Source organism: Capricornis sumatraensis, chromosome 5 (genome assembly GCF_032405125.1).
Source record: "Capricornis sumatraensis isolate serow.1 chromosome 5, serow.2, whole genome shotgun sequence".
Classification (NCBI taxonomy): domain Eukaryota; kingdom Metazoa; phylum Chordata; class Mammalia; order Artiodactyla; family Bovidae; genus Capricornis; species Capricornis sumatraensis.
The window spans coordinates 65,799,642-65,813,659 of record NC_091073.1 but is presented as its reverse complement, the minus strand read 5'-3'; the positions used below and the strand labels follow the sequence as shown (position 1 = coordinate 65,813,659).

The following is a 14,018-nucleotide window of genomic DNA, read 5'->3' as shown; positions in this document are numbered from 1 at the left end:
ATCACACCCACCTAATGTGTCACTAACCCACTCTGGGAGGTTGGGTGTGGGGTCGGGGGGTGGTGAGGGGGTGTTGCACAAGGAACTTGGAAGAATTGGGAGAATAAGAACCATGCCACAGTCCTAATCCTGGAGAGTCAAATCAGACACTCACGATCCCACTTAAATGAGTGGTGGTCAGTGTTGGGTTAACTTCGCACGACCTCTTACATTTCTGAATTTCTCTCTTCCACTTCTAGGAGAAAAAGACGTGATAGTTTTAGGGGATTTTGGCCAGGGGCCAGACAGCAGTGACTATGATATCTTGAGGAAAGAAAAATTCCACCACCTGATCCCTGCACACACCTTTACCAACATCAGCACCAAGAATCCTCAAGGCTCGAAGACTCTGGACAACATCTGGATCAGTAAAAGCTTAAAGAAGGTTTTCACAGGTAAAGCACACGTGCTGTTCAGAATCAGGGAGAGTCACCTGTCTGAGCTGGCAGTTCACGATTGTCTGGTTTGAGCGAGAGTCAGGAGTGACCTTCCCTCCTCTGCAGGCATTTATGAGGTTACTGTTGAGGCGGCCGTATAATTATCATTCACACAGAGCCACTTTCAAGAGTGAAGGGGTTCTGAAAACTAAGTTGAAGGCATTCACTGACCTACATCAGGGACAAAGCAGATGCGTGCCGGGCAGACCTGGCTATCGACTGGCAGCACTGGGTCGCTGCTGCGAACTTGCTGTGCTGCGCTGAGTAGGGGCCACCCTCCAGTTGTGGTGCGTGGCCTTCTCCCTGCAGTGCTTCCTCTTGTAGGGCATGGGTTCCAGGGCACGTGGGCCTCAGGAGTGCGGCTCACGGGCTCTAGAGCGTGGGCTCAGCAGTTGTAGTACACGGGCTTAGTTGGCCCACGACTTGTGGAATCTCCCGAGACCAGAATTCAAACCCATGTCCCTTACATTGGCAGGTGGATTCTTATCCACTGGCCAGCAGGGAAGCCCCAGCTTAGCCTAATTTTAAGGATACTTAGCCCTTCAGCAAACACTTCTCAAGCCCTGTCATGTTCAGGCAGTGTGCTGTGGCCTGAGATTTACCCACATGCCACCAGCACCCTGCAGAGCAGCAGTTGGCGGTGAGCTGACATGTTACCTGGCATCACTATAGGATGCTGAAGCGCTTTAGGCAGGACTCTGCCGGACCATGGTGTGGTGGGTAGCCTCAGCACTGAAAAGCACTCCCCCAAAACCAGTCATTTGCTGAGCAGACCTTGGGTCATGAAACAGTCATAAAGATACAGAAGCGGCAGTAGGGTCTTTGGATGTAAGATAAGAAGAGTAAGATAAGCACCAACAGTTTGAAAAGTGTCAGTTGATCAGTTGTAGTCGTATCTGACTCTTTGTAGCCCCCCAGGCTCCTCTGTCCATGTGATTTTCCAGGCAAGAATACTGGAGTGGATAGCCATTCTCTTCCCCAAGGGATCTTCCTGACCCAGGGATCAAACCCATCTCCTGCATTGCAGGCAGATTCTTTACTGTCTGAGTCACCAGAGAAGCCCTTACTAAACACAAATAGTTGCAGATTATACTTCAGAGAAATGTTAAAAAAAATTAAGTACCAATGCTGGAGTCTCACTGTGAGACCAGGACTTGCAGCCAAGACTTGGATCCTCAGGACTAGAATTTCCAGTCCTGGGCACCAGTGTCCTGTTGGACTGTGTCATAGGAAAATCAAAAGGATGAAGAAAGTGGGTCTCAGAGGGAGTGTCAGTCATCAGACTGGGCGAGATGTAGTTTGCAGAAACGCATCGCTGGCTAGACAGAGGTTGGTGGCGACAGGAGGTGGTGCTGGAGTGCTTGAGCAGACAGGGCTGGGGGAAAGCTAGAAGCTGTTGCCTCCGTCCCTTGCTCTTCAGCTGTAGAAAGCGAGGTGCAGGGAGGAGCGGCCCCCATCCCAGAACTCGCACCAGAACCCAGGCCTGAAAGTGAAGGTGTTAGTTGCTTAGTTCAGGTCAGTTCAGTCGCTCAGTCGTGTCCGACTCTGTGACCCCATGGACTGCAGCACACCAGGCCTCCCTGCCCATCACCAACTCCCAGAGTTTACTCAAACTCATGTCCATTGAGTCAGTGATGCCATCCAGCCATCTCATCCTCCGTTATCCCCTTCTCCTCCCGCCTTCAATATTTCCCAGCATCAAGGTCTTTTCAGATGAGTCAGTTCTTCAAATCACGTGGCCAATATCTTGGAGTTTCAGCTTCAGCATCAGTCCTTCCAGTGAATATTCAGGACTGATCTCCTTTAGGATGGACTGGTTGGATCTCCTTGCAGTCCAAGGGACTCTCAAGAGTCTTCTCCAACACCACACTTCAAAAGCATCAATTCTTCAGCGCTCAGCTTTCTTTATGGTCCAACTCTCACATCCATACATGACTACTGGAAAAACCATAGTTTGACTATATGGACCTTTGACGGCAAAGTAATTTCTCTGCTTTTTAATACGCTGTCTAGGTTGGTCATAACTTTTCTTCCAAGGAGCAAGCATGTTTTAATTTCATGGCTGCAGTCACCATCTGCAGTGATTTTGGAGCCCCCAAAATAAAGTCTGCCACTGTTTCCATTGCTTCCCCATCTTTTTGCCATGAAGTGATGGGACCAGATGCCATGATGTTAGTTTTCTGAATGTTGAGTTTTAAGCCAACTTTTTCACTCTCCTCTTTCACTTTCATCAAGAGGCTTAGTTGTTCTTAGCTTTCTGCCATAAGGGTGGTGTCATCTGCATATCTGAGTTTATTGATATTTCTCCCCGTAATCTTGATTCCAGCTTGTGCTTCCTCCAGCCCAGCATTTCTCATGATGCACTCTGCATATAAGTTATATAAGCAGGGTGACAATATACAGCCTTAACGTACTCCTTTTCCTATTTGGAACCAGTCTGTTGTTCCATGTCTGGTTCTAACTGCTGCTTCCTGACCTGTATACAGATTTCTCAGGAGGCAGGTCAGGTGGTCTGGTATTCCCATCTCTTTCAGAATTTTCCACAGTTGCTTAGTCATGTCTGACTCTTTGTGACCCCCATGGACTATAGCCTGCCAGGCTCCTCCGTCCTTGGAATTCTCCAGGCAAGAATAGTAGAGTGGGTTGCCATTCCCTTCTCCAGGCTTTCTTCCCAACCCCAAGGATTGAACCCAGGTCTCCTGATCACAGGCAGATAGGTTCTATACCGTCTCAGCCTCTAGGGAAGCCACCGGAGCCCAGGCCTGGGTCTGTTTGATTCTCTGGGGCGGTTCTCACTGAGGGCCGCGGCCATGCTTCTAACTGCTCTGTCCTTTCTTCTGTGACTCTTCCCCTGTTTCTTAAACATACCTTAAGCTTCACACGTTTCTAAACTTTGACTTTAAAAATGCCTTTGCTGCTGCTGCTGCTAAGTCGCTTCAGTCATGTGCGACTCTGTGCGACCCCAGAGACGGCAGCCCACCAGGCTCCCCCATCCCTGGGATTCTCCAGTCAAGAACACTGGAGTGGGTTGCCATTTCTTTCTCCAATGCATGACAGTGAAAAGTGAAAGTGAAGTTGCTCAGTCGTGTCTGACTCTTCGCAACCCCATGGACTGCAGCCTACCAGGCTCCTCCATCCATGGGATCTTCCAGGCAAGAGTACTGGAGTGGGGTGCCATTGCCTTCTCCAAGCCTTTACTAGCTCATAAACTTCTGTAACTCTCTCTTCTTTACCCTTTTTGTAGAACTTTCTCCTTTCCCACCCGCCTTTGCAGCTTTGCTTTGTGAAATAGGACCTTCACTTTGGACACCTTTGTGGGAACTGTGTACCTGTGTCGAACACTTACCCTCGCTGGTCAGATTGCAAGTGTTTGCAAAGTAAGGATGGGGTGGGGGCCAGGAGGTATGCGAATGGGCAGGAGGCCTGGACCCAGGGTAGTTTCAGCACCTCCTTGGCAAACCCTCACTTGTCTGGGAAATCCAGTGGGCTGAGACAGTTCATTTGCACAGGCAAGCCAGGTGACTGAGGGGTCTCGTCAGGGAGCCCAGGCTTGCAGACAGTACAGCGTTGGCCTCCACCCACCAGCTTGAGGCCCTCCCCCACCTCCCATCCTGACCTCTGGGTCTGTCTCCCCTCTGCCTCCAGGCCACTGGGCTGTAGTGAGAGAAGGCCTCACGAACCCTTGGATTCCAGATAACTGGTCTTGGGGCGGAGTGGCTTCTGAACACTGCCCTGTGCTTGCGGAGTTTTACACGGAGAAGGACTGGACCAGGAAGGAAGGCCCTCGGAGCGGCAATGGGCTCACCCTGGAGCGGAGTGAGGCCAACATTAAACACGAGCGATGATGGCCCCGAATGGGCGTTCCGCCCCTGACCCCGGGGAGCTTGCCCTCCCCCGTGAAGATGCAGAGCCAGAACCGCCTGCCCTTTTGTCCTCGTTCTGACAGTGGACAGTGCTTGGGCTGTGACCTGGCTGCCTTCCTCACAGAGTTTGTGGACTCTCATGTGGGAGGGAGCCCAGCGGGCCCTCAAGGTGCTGGATGGTCTGATCAGAAGCCGGGTAGAGAACTGGAATGTCTCATCTGTGGATGCCGCCAGCCTCAGCCACTGGGGATGATCACCCCACTGCCTGGACTGCAGCTCAAGGGGCACAGCAGTGGAGGCTGGAGGCGGAGCTCTCGTTCCTGACCACCAGTCTGCAATGTTCTGACTGCAAATTCTGTGAAAAGCTTTTAACTCGAGCACTCTCCTCAAATATTTTGAGTGATGATTTTTAGTTTTGTTTTGAAAAAATAAACAGAGATGAGCCTGCCTGGCCGCAGTGAGAGCCTGGGGGCAGTCCCCTGTCCTGTGTTTCGTGCCCGCTTCTGATGTCTTGGGCTGGGTGGGGAAGGGGAGAGGCTGTGGTCTGCAGCGTCCTGAACACAAGGCACCCCTTGTGCATCCTCGCTTTGAGATCCTGCAGAGGTTCCCATCACACCCTCACTGACCCCTGGGGATCTCTGTCCAATCTTTAGATTGTCTCCTCCCTCCCATCCAGTGCTTCATCCTCTGACCCCTCTACTGGACCATCTATCACTTTGAAGAACCATTTGAATGATCTCCTTTCCTCCTCCTCCGTTCAATTCAGTTCACCTTCAGTTCCCCAGCATTCTCTACCCAGAGCCTCCATCTGCTGATCCTGAGGAATAGCTGTTGATTCTGGATCCCCAGGAAGCTAAGCCTGGGAGCATCAAGAGAGGGAGGGTCCTCCCTTGAGGGTGGGTGTTGGCGGTAGGGGGCGGGAAGTGTGGGTTAACTGCCACCAAATACTCTTTCCTTCCCAAGTTGGGGTCTCCTGTAGGTCCCCAAGAGACTGGGATTATAATGCCCATTTCACAGCCGAAGAAACAGGCTTACGGAGTTTCACCTCCTGAAGGTCACACAGCCAGTTAGTACGTAGACGGATCCACACTCAGTCTAAAGCCCTCGCACACATGTCAGCCCTGTGCTGCTGATACTGATGTGTGAGAGAGTTAACAATGGCAGTGAATGTGTGGACCACCATCACCACCAGTGGGAATCTAGTGACTTGAAACCCAGGGCTGGATGGGCAGTGAAAGGGGCCCTGTCCATCAAAGGATGGACACCTGGGGCATCAGGCTCCCCAGGAGCATCATTGGTCGTGAGCACAGGAAGGAAACCCCTTTCTGGGAGCTTTTTGAGTACCTGGTCACCATCCATTACCACTCCCAGGAGCTGTCTCTCCAGTGGGTGGGTGAGCAGGCGCCTGGAGACCTGGAACCTGTGATAGCTGAGTCTTGACTGAAAGCAGTCGAATTAGAATGAAAAGTCGTGGTGGGTAGGAAGGGGTGCTTCTCAGCTGAGCTGACCTTTTTTGGTACTTTATCTGCAGTTAAAACTTCCACCTGCATTCACCATTCAGATGCTCCAAGTTCTTTTAGCCAGATTTTTGCACAAAACTGTGGAAAGAAAAGGCCTTCTTAGGTGAGAAGAGGGGAGAAAAATCCAGCTAAACCACCTTTGTGACAGTCCCTTGATTTGAGCTGGAGGCTGGGGAGCTGAATGGCAGGCCATACACTGGCGTTTGCTCAGTGGCTCTGCTTAGTCTTGGCTGGATGCATACTCACGCCCCAGACGCAGAGTGGGAGTGCGTGTTACCTGAGGACCCCAGAAGTGAAGGCATTGCTCGGTAGCCACAGGCCCAGGGTTTGAAGGCTGCAGACCTGGCTGCAGAGTCCCAGCTCTGCTGTGTCCAAGCTGTGGCCCCTGCAGGTTCTGCTTGTCTGGGTGAGTCCTGGGTTTCTTATCTATTAAGTGAGGATAGAACCCCTCAGGGCTGCAGAGAATAAATAGTTCAGTTCAGTTCAGTTCAGTCGCTCAGTCATGTCCGACTCTTCGCGACCCCATGAATCGCAGCACACCAGGCCTCCCTGTCCATCACCATCTCCCGGAGTTCACTCAGACTCACGTCTATCGAGTCACTGATGCCATCCAGCCATCTCATCCTCTGTCGTCCCCTTCTCCTCCTGCCCCCAATCCCTCCCAGCATCAGAGTCTTTTCCAATGAGTCAACTCTTCTCATGAGGTGGCCAAAGTACTGGAGCTTCAGCTTTAGCATCATTCCTTCCAAAAAAATCCCAGGGTTGATCTCCTTCAGAATGGACTGGTTGGATCTCCTTGCAATCCAAGGGACCCTCCAGAGTCTTCTCCAATGCCATAGTTCAAAAGCATCAATTCTTCGGCGCTCAGCCTTCTTCACAGTCCAACTCTCACATCCATACATGACCACAGGAAAAACCATAGCCTTGACTAGACGGACCTTAGTCGGCAAAGTAATGTCTCTGCTTTTCAATATGCTGTCTAGGTTGGTCATAACTTTTCTTCCAAGGAGTAAGCGTCTTTTAATTTCATGGCTGCAGTCACCATCTGCAGTGATTTTGGAGCCCCCCAAAATAAAGTCTGACACTGTTTCCACTGTTTCCCCATCTATTTCCCAGAGGATAAATAACACCCATAAAATTCTCAGCATGCTCTCTGACCACAGAGCTCAACTCCAGAAGGGGTGCCCATTCCCCCTGACACATGGTGAGAACTCAACAAGCATCAGTATTTAAAAATAATTCTTCTATTTTTTTGCTGTCTTCGTTTTTATCTCCGGAGTTTCTTTTACCCTCAACGGGAACAGATGCTTCATGGTTTCCCAACAGTATGTTATCCTGGACTGTCCACTGGTCCCCCTGAGCTCTCAAAAGTAAGGATCCGCAGCCGGTGGAGCCTGTCACTGATCATCCCGCCCCGCATTCCACTAAGACCCAAAGGCTCTGGAAGCGTCCAAGATTGCCCTTCACCGCTCCCCCTGGCGGAGAAACTTGGTATGACACCCAGTAAATCATCCAGAAACAGAACCTGTGCTTTTTTTCTGCTTGAGTTGACAGGATATGGCCGACTGTCTCCCAGAACGAGTAACAGCTGGATTCAGACGTGGAATCTTAAGTGGTATCGTCGCTGGTCTAACGGTGGGCACATTTAGCTTTTGAAAGTCTCAGTTCCCAGCCGGCTGTGGGATGATGGAGGTTTCTCCCAGCAGAGAGTGCCTCCCTGGGCTCCTCCCTGCCTGGGCCTGTGAGCCTTTAGCCCAGAGGCAGGATTTTCATAAAACTTACAGAATTCAAAGCTCAAGTTTTCTAGAAGTGTTAAGATTAATTAATAATCAGATGGCTCATCTCTTCTCTCTCCCCCCGCACAGTAAGTATGAGAGAATTGAGTAGAGCTTAAAAGCCAAAGGATACTTAAATTTGCAAATGATGGAGAGTTGTTGAAGCTGGGTGATAGGAACACAGGGCTTCATGATGCTCTCCTACTTTTGTCTGCTTTAGACGTTTTCTAGTCACAATGAAGTAAATACATACATAATAAAAGGCCCAAGCTTGGCCCAAAATGACAATGTGCAAAGTTTTATACTTTTTAAGCAGAAAAATACTGCATTTCCCTGTAGGCCAGGCATGCTGAAATCCTCACAGCAGATGTGGAAACATGTGAAGGGAATTATGACTCTTTCTTCTTATGCCACTCCCTGAAGGGGCATTTTGCTAGGAAGGAGACACTGAAAGTGGTCAAGTGTTAATTCTGGAACGGTGAAGTTAAAATATATGTATTTGGAGGTAAAATTGGTATTTGGAACGAAGAGAAGAAAGGGATATTTAAAAGCCTTGGGTTGCTTTTCATTCATCACACATGGTGCACCCACCAGGTTTGGCTCTGGGGGTGATCAGGGGAGAGGGAGGAAGACCCCTGACTTCCAGGGTCACTCGGCCATGGTTCTGGTCTGTGCCTGTCTCCAGCAGAGTTCTGCAAGGGCCTGGTTGCAGAATCCCCTGTATTTTCCATTCTCCCCTTGGTGAGCCTAGAAGAGGCAGAGGGGTTTCCCCTGAAGGAGCAAACGGCAGGAATCTGAGTGCCAGGCCTTAGGAAGCTGGGAATCCTCATGCAGCAGCCAGACAAAGTGATTCATTACTGCATCTTCTGTTGTATGAGAAAACCATAGGCCCTTTCATAAAACAGAACCCTGAGCCCCCAGACTGTGGGTGCTCCATGGGGAGGGCCAGTTCCTGCCAGCCACCTCTCTACCCAGTTTCCATGCTGTGGCCTCTGACCTCAAGGCACTCACTGCTGGCATGCCCCCACCCACTGCACAGATGAGCTTTGGTACAGGCCTAAGTGGGAAAAGGGGCTTCCCTGGTGGCTCAGACGGTTAAGAATCTGCCTGCAATGCAGGAGACCTGGGTTTGGTCCCTGGATTGGGAAGATCCCCTGGAGAAGGGAACCCACAGCGACCCACTCCAGTTTTCTGGCCTGGAGAATTCCATGGACAGAAGAGCCTCGTGGGCTACAGTCCATGGGGTCACAAAGAGTCAGACACAATTGACCGACTTTCCCTATGGGGGCAAAGAAACAAGCCAGGGAATCATGAACAAGCTTCCTCATCTTCAGCTTGTGGGGGCAGATGGGAGTCTCCCTGCCTAACCCCACCTGGAGGCCAGCAGCTCCTGCCCCTTGGAAGGACTTTTGAGTAGGTCTGGATTCCCTCCAGGAGTCCAGAGTGAGGACAGACTGGCAGCATGAGGTCTGCCCAGCTGAGGCACCCTTTTCCTGGTTGATGGGCCCCCTGGGATGCCTGCCTCCACGGAGAGAGCCCCGCCCACCACTGGAGAGCCCCGCCCACCACGGGAGAGCCCCGCCCTCCTCAGGAGTGCCTCCTTAGCCTGATTGCTGCTGAAGCCAGGCAGGCTCAGAGGAGTGGAGGTGGGTAGCTTTGCTGAAACCAGGAAGAGGAGGTCTGGAGCAGAGCGGGCACTGTCTGCCTCCTGAGTGTCCCACAGCTGGCCAGGTGACTTACACAGCTAACCTGAGGACATTCTCCGAGGACTTGAGGCCGACTCCATCACCCCCATCAGTTGGTAAGTCACAAAGTTGGGATTCCTGACTCAGCTCTGAATGCAAAGGCCTTGTTTTTAAAGTTCTTTAGGCGGGTAGGCTCATACTTAAGAATAAACAAAATAACTTGTCAAGCAGAGATATAAAGTGCTGTGCGAATCAGAGGAAAAGGGTGTGTTTTCACTTGGCGGCAAATCTGAGTAGTCTTCCTGGGAAAGTTTTCTGAGCTGGGGCTTTAATGGGCAAGACTGGGCGGGCAGTGGAGGCAGGCAGAAGACGGTATTCTGGGCAGGCGGTACTGAGGACAAGGGTGTGGAGGAGGGAAGGGCTCTGTCTAGGTCACTCTGGCAAGTTTATGAAGGGTTGTGAGGAGACTAAACAGGACCCAAGGCCAGAATTAAAAGGCAGCAGGCCTGGGAGCTGGTAGGCTGCTCTGCAGACCTTGTGCAAAGTAGAGGAAGAGGCTGCAGCGTTGGAGGACCACAGAGCCTGGCAAGAAACGCACTGGGCATCACACTGGTCCCTGAGCAAGGGATGAGGCTGGAGTGGAGCCACGGTGGACATAGAGGGGCCAGGATAGTGGTCCCCCTCACCCCTGAGGAGCAGGTCCCTGGAACATTTACAGGACAAGCTAGAGGCCCAGCAAGGTGGAGGGGGACAGCTCTGGGAGGTCCTGAGAACTCAGCTGTAGTGAATATTACAGGCCCAGACTCCTGTTAAACCCACCTGGAACTTGTGACTCTGGCCAAGTTACTTGCCCTTCTGTAAGCCTGTTTCCATAGCTGAAAAATGGAAATGTTCCTCCCTCCTTGTAATAAGAAATGAACTATTGGGTGTTGTGGCAATCCCCTTCCTCATCACCAGCAGTTTCTGTGGTGGCCAAGCCCTTCTGGGAGGTGCAAGTTTTGGGGAGTTCTCAGACTGCTTCTCTGTGCCCAGACAGAGCCCCCAGCCAAGCATGATGAAGCTCCTTTGTGTGAACACCACCATAAAGAGGGACACGAGATCAGGTGCCAGGGTCTGACTGAGAGCAGGGGTGTGGGGAGGCCTGACCACCAGTGAGAAGCAGGCCACTGCCTAAAAGTGGAGGCAGGGGGACCCTGCACTGGCAAGGAGTCTGCTGAGCATAAAACAGATCACTCGTGGGGATGGGGGGATGACCCTCGCTTTCAGGGTCAGACCACATAACGCGTGTTTCCTTTGGCACATTGGATTCTGAGGCGCTTAATGGTGTCTGCTTAGAAGCCAAGCTCCCGTCAATAGTCAGTGGTGGGAGATAGGCCGTCCTAAGCGCCCTGCTGTCTCTATCGTGATGAATTATTTAATTAAATGATTCTTGTTGTGGGTGGGGAGCACTGGGGACTCAGGTTTTGCTGTGATAAGGAATGCAGTTGGCCTGGAACGCGTCAAGCAGATAAGGAGGCCTGTGGAAAACAAGTGGCCATGACAAAGGCCGGGGGCATGGAGGAGGGGAGGAGGGAACAAGGCCACAGGCCCGGGCCCAGTAGCACTGTGGTCTCCTGGCCTCCGGAAACTGCTCGGGAGGCCGCTTAGCCAAAGTTGACCTGGAGTTGCTGCAGCAGCACGCAGACCAAGGAAAGCAGGGGCGGAGGGCCAGGTGGCCAGGCCCCCAGACACTTGCAGCCTGCAGCAGGGAAGACAAGCTCCGAGCTTCAAAGGCAGAGGTAAGGTGTGGTCTGGGGCACCCTGGTGTCACCATTCCTCTCTTCACCTCAGGGGTGGGGGCTGGAGGGGCGACATTCTCTGTTTTTCTCAGGTCTGGGTACCCAGGGGGCCAGGTTGGGCCTGGTAACACGGGAAATGCAGGCCAGTGAGATCAGTGACATCCACAGGCTGAAGAGCAGCTGGAAAAGAGGGCGCTGCCTCATCCCCCAAGGGCCTGGTCCTTGTGCACAGGTGGTTCCAGGGGGCCTGGGCGGGAGGGAGACAGGAGAGAGACAGGCCCCAGAAGAGGTCTCCCACGTGCTGGCGTTCTCCTGCATCTGGGGGGGTCAAACCGCACAAGGCAGCCTGTAGTAGGTGCCTTTGGTTCTGGGGCGCCTCCTAGTGTATGCTGAGCAACTGAGGTCCCATCAGTAGTCTACGGTGGAAGATGGGCGCTCCTAAGTGCCCTGCTGCCTCCATCATGATGAATTATTCAATTCAGTGATTAAATAATAATTCAGTGATTTGTTGCTGGTGGGGAGCATTAAGGACTCAGGTTTTACTGTGGTGGTGAATGAGGATGATTGGCTGGCACTGTGTGATTGCATCAGAACTGGCTGCTTCGGGCTGAACCCAAGTCTGCAAGCTGGAGGAGGGTGTCAGGCCTCCAGACCCAGGCCCACTCTGTATCCTGGGATCATGTCTTCACGCTGAGTTCAGAGATGTCCTGAGGGGCATTTTTATTTATTAATTTGGTTTTCTCTTCAAAAATTTTATATTTTTAATTGATTTACAATGTTGTGTCAATTTCAGGTGTACAACAAAGTGATTCAATACATACATCTATTCTTTTCAAATTCTCTTTCCTTTTTTTTTTTGGTCTTTTATTTTTACTTTATTTTACTTTACAATACTGTATGGTTTTGCCATACATTGACATGAATCCCCATGGATGTACATGCATTCCCAAACATGAACCCCCCTCCCACCTCCCTCCCCATAACATCTCTCTGGGTCATCACCGTGCACCAGCCCCAAGCATTCTCTTTCCATTTAGGTTATTACAGAATATGACTAGCCTTCCCTGTGCTGCACTAGGTCCGTGTTGACTTGCTTATTTCGTGTATGTAGTGTGTATGTCAACCCCAAACTCCTAATTTAGCCTTTCACCCCCCAATACTTTTCCCCTTGGTAACCATAAGTTTGTTTTCAAAGTCTGTGAGTCTGTATCTGTTTTGTAAACAAGGTCACTTGCATGATATTTTTAGATTCCACATACAAGTGATGTCCTGTGGCGTTTGTCTCTCTCTGACACTTCATTTAGTATGATGGTCTCTAGGCTCATCCACATTGCTGCAGATGCCGTTCTTCCTTTCTGATGGTTGAGTAATGCTCCATTGCATATACGTACCACATCTTTTTATCCATTCTTCTGTCGATGGACATTTTAATTGCTTCCATGTCCTAGCTGTTTTATATAGCACTGCAGTGAACATCAGGGTGCATGTATCATTTTGAACCATGTTTTTCTCCAGAAGCATCGCCAGGAGTGGGACTGCTGGAGCATGTGGTAGCTAAGCTATTGTTTAGCTTTTCAAGGAACTTCCATACTGTTCTCCACAGTGGCTGGATCAATTAACATTTCCACCAACAGTGTATGCGGGTCCCATATCCGCTCCAGCATTGATTGTTTATAGACTTTTTTAAAACTTACTTGCTCTTCCCTGGTGGCTAAGAGGTTAAAGTGTCTGCCTCTAATGCGGGAGACCTGGGTTCGATCCCTGGGTTGGGAAGATCCCCTGGAGAAGGAAATGGCAACCCACTCCAGTACTCTTGCCTGGAGAATCCCATGGACAGAGGAGGCTGGTGGGCTACAGTCCATGGGGTTGCAAAGAGTCAGACACGACTGAGCGACTTCACTATAGCAGGTTAACTATATTGTGATAGTTTCAGTAAAGGACTCAGCCATACATGTATCCATTCTCCCCCAAGCTTGTCTCCCATCCAGGCTGCCACATAACCTTGAGCAGAGTTCCATGTGCTATATAGTGGGTCCTTGCTTGTTTATAGATTTTTTGGTGATGGTCATTCTGACTGGTATAGGGTGATATCTCATTGTAGTTTTGTATTTCTCTAATAATTAGCGATGTTGAGTATCTTTTCATCTGCCTTTGGCCATCTGTGTTCTTTGAAGGATTGGGTTATTTGTTTTTGATATTGAGCTTCATGAACTATTTGCAAATTTTGGAGATTAACCCCTTGTCAGTTGCATTGTTTACAAATATTTTCTCCCATTCTGTGGGTTGTCTTTTTGTTTTATGGTTTTTCTTTGCATTTGCCCTAAACATACATCAGAGAACAAGAGTTTATACAAGAAACCTATGGAAATGTTGTAACAAATATGTAGAAAAGTATTTAATAAAAAGTCAAATTGAAATAAATATCAGATACTGCATACTAGAAAGTATTTCATCAATCCCCTTTTCTAAATTTTCTCTGAAGGAGAATTACTGTAGAGAACAATCCATAGTTAAAAAATATAGAAAATGGATATATTAGCCAGGATCGTGAGATGAAGGTTAATGGTTAGAAAGCTACACTTTTAGCAATGTATCTTTGTCTACAATAACTTGATTTGAGATTAGTTGAAAAGCAAAATGAATGTAATTCAATGCTCAAATAATCCATACTATGCTTTGTTTCTAGTGTGAATGAAAAAAGATTTTTGACGGTTTATGCTTCAAAGATTAACCTTTTTATGCTGTGTTGCAACCATTTCTATTTATTCTCCATTAGAAGATGAAGAATACTGTAATGTAAAATGTACAATGAACATCTAAACGGAGATGTTTGTCATTGATATGAAATATCCTGGGAGGTTGCCATGAGGTGTAACACAGAGGTTGGTTCTATTTTTTTTAAATATTTATTTATTTGGCTG

The 14,018-nt window shown here is 49.7% G+C and overlaps 1 protein-coding gene across 1 annotated transcript in view; it reads left to right on the top strand.

Moving 5' to 3' along the window:
• Positions 1-4,710, top strand: part of EEPD1 (endonuclease/exonuclease/phosphatase family domain containing 1) — a 122,869-nt gene extending 118,159 nt beyond the window's left edge. The window contains exons 7-8 of the mRNA XM_068973159.1: positions 240-434; positions 4,122-4,710. Coding sequence (XP_068829260.1) covers positions 240-434; positions 4,122-4,321 — 395 coding nt within the window. The 3' untranslated portion in view covers positions 4,322-4,710. The remainder of the gene's footprint in view (positions 1-239; positions 435-4,121) is intronic.
• The last annotated feature ends 9,308 nt before the right edge of the window (positions 4,711-14,018 follow it).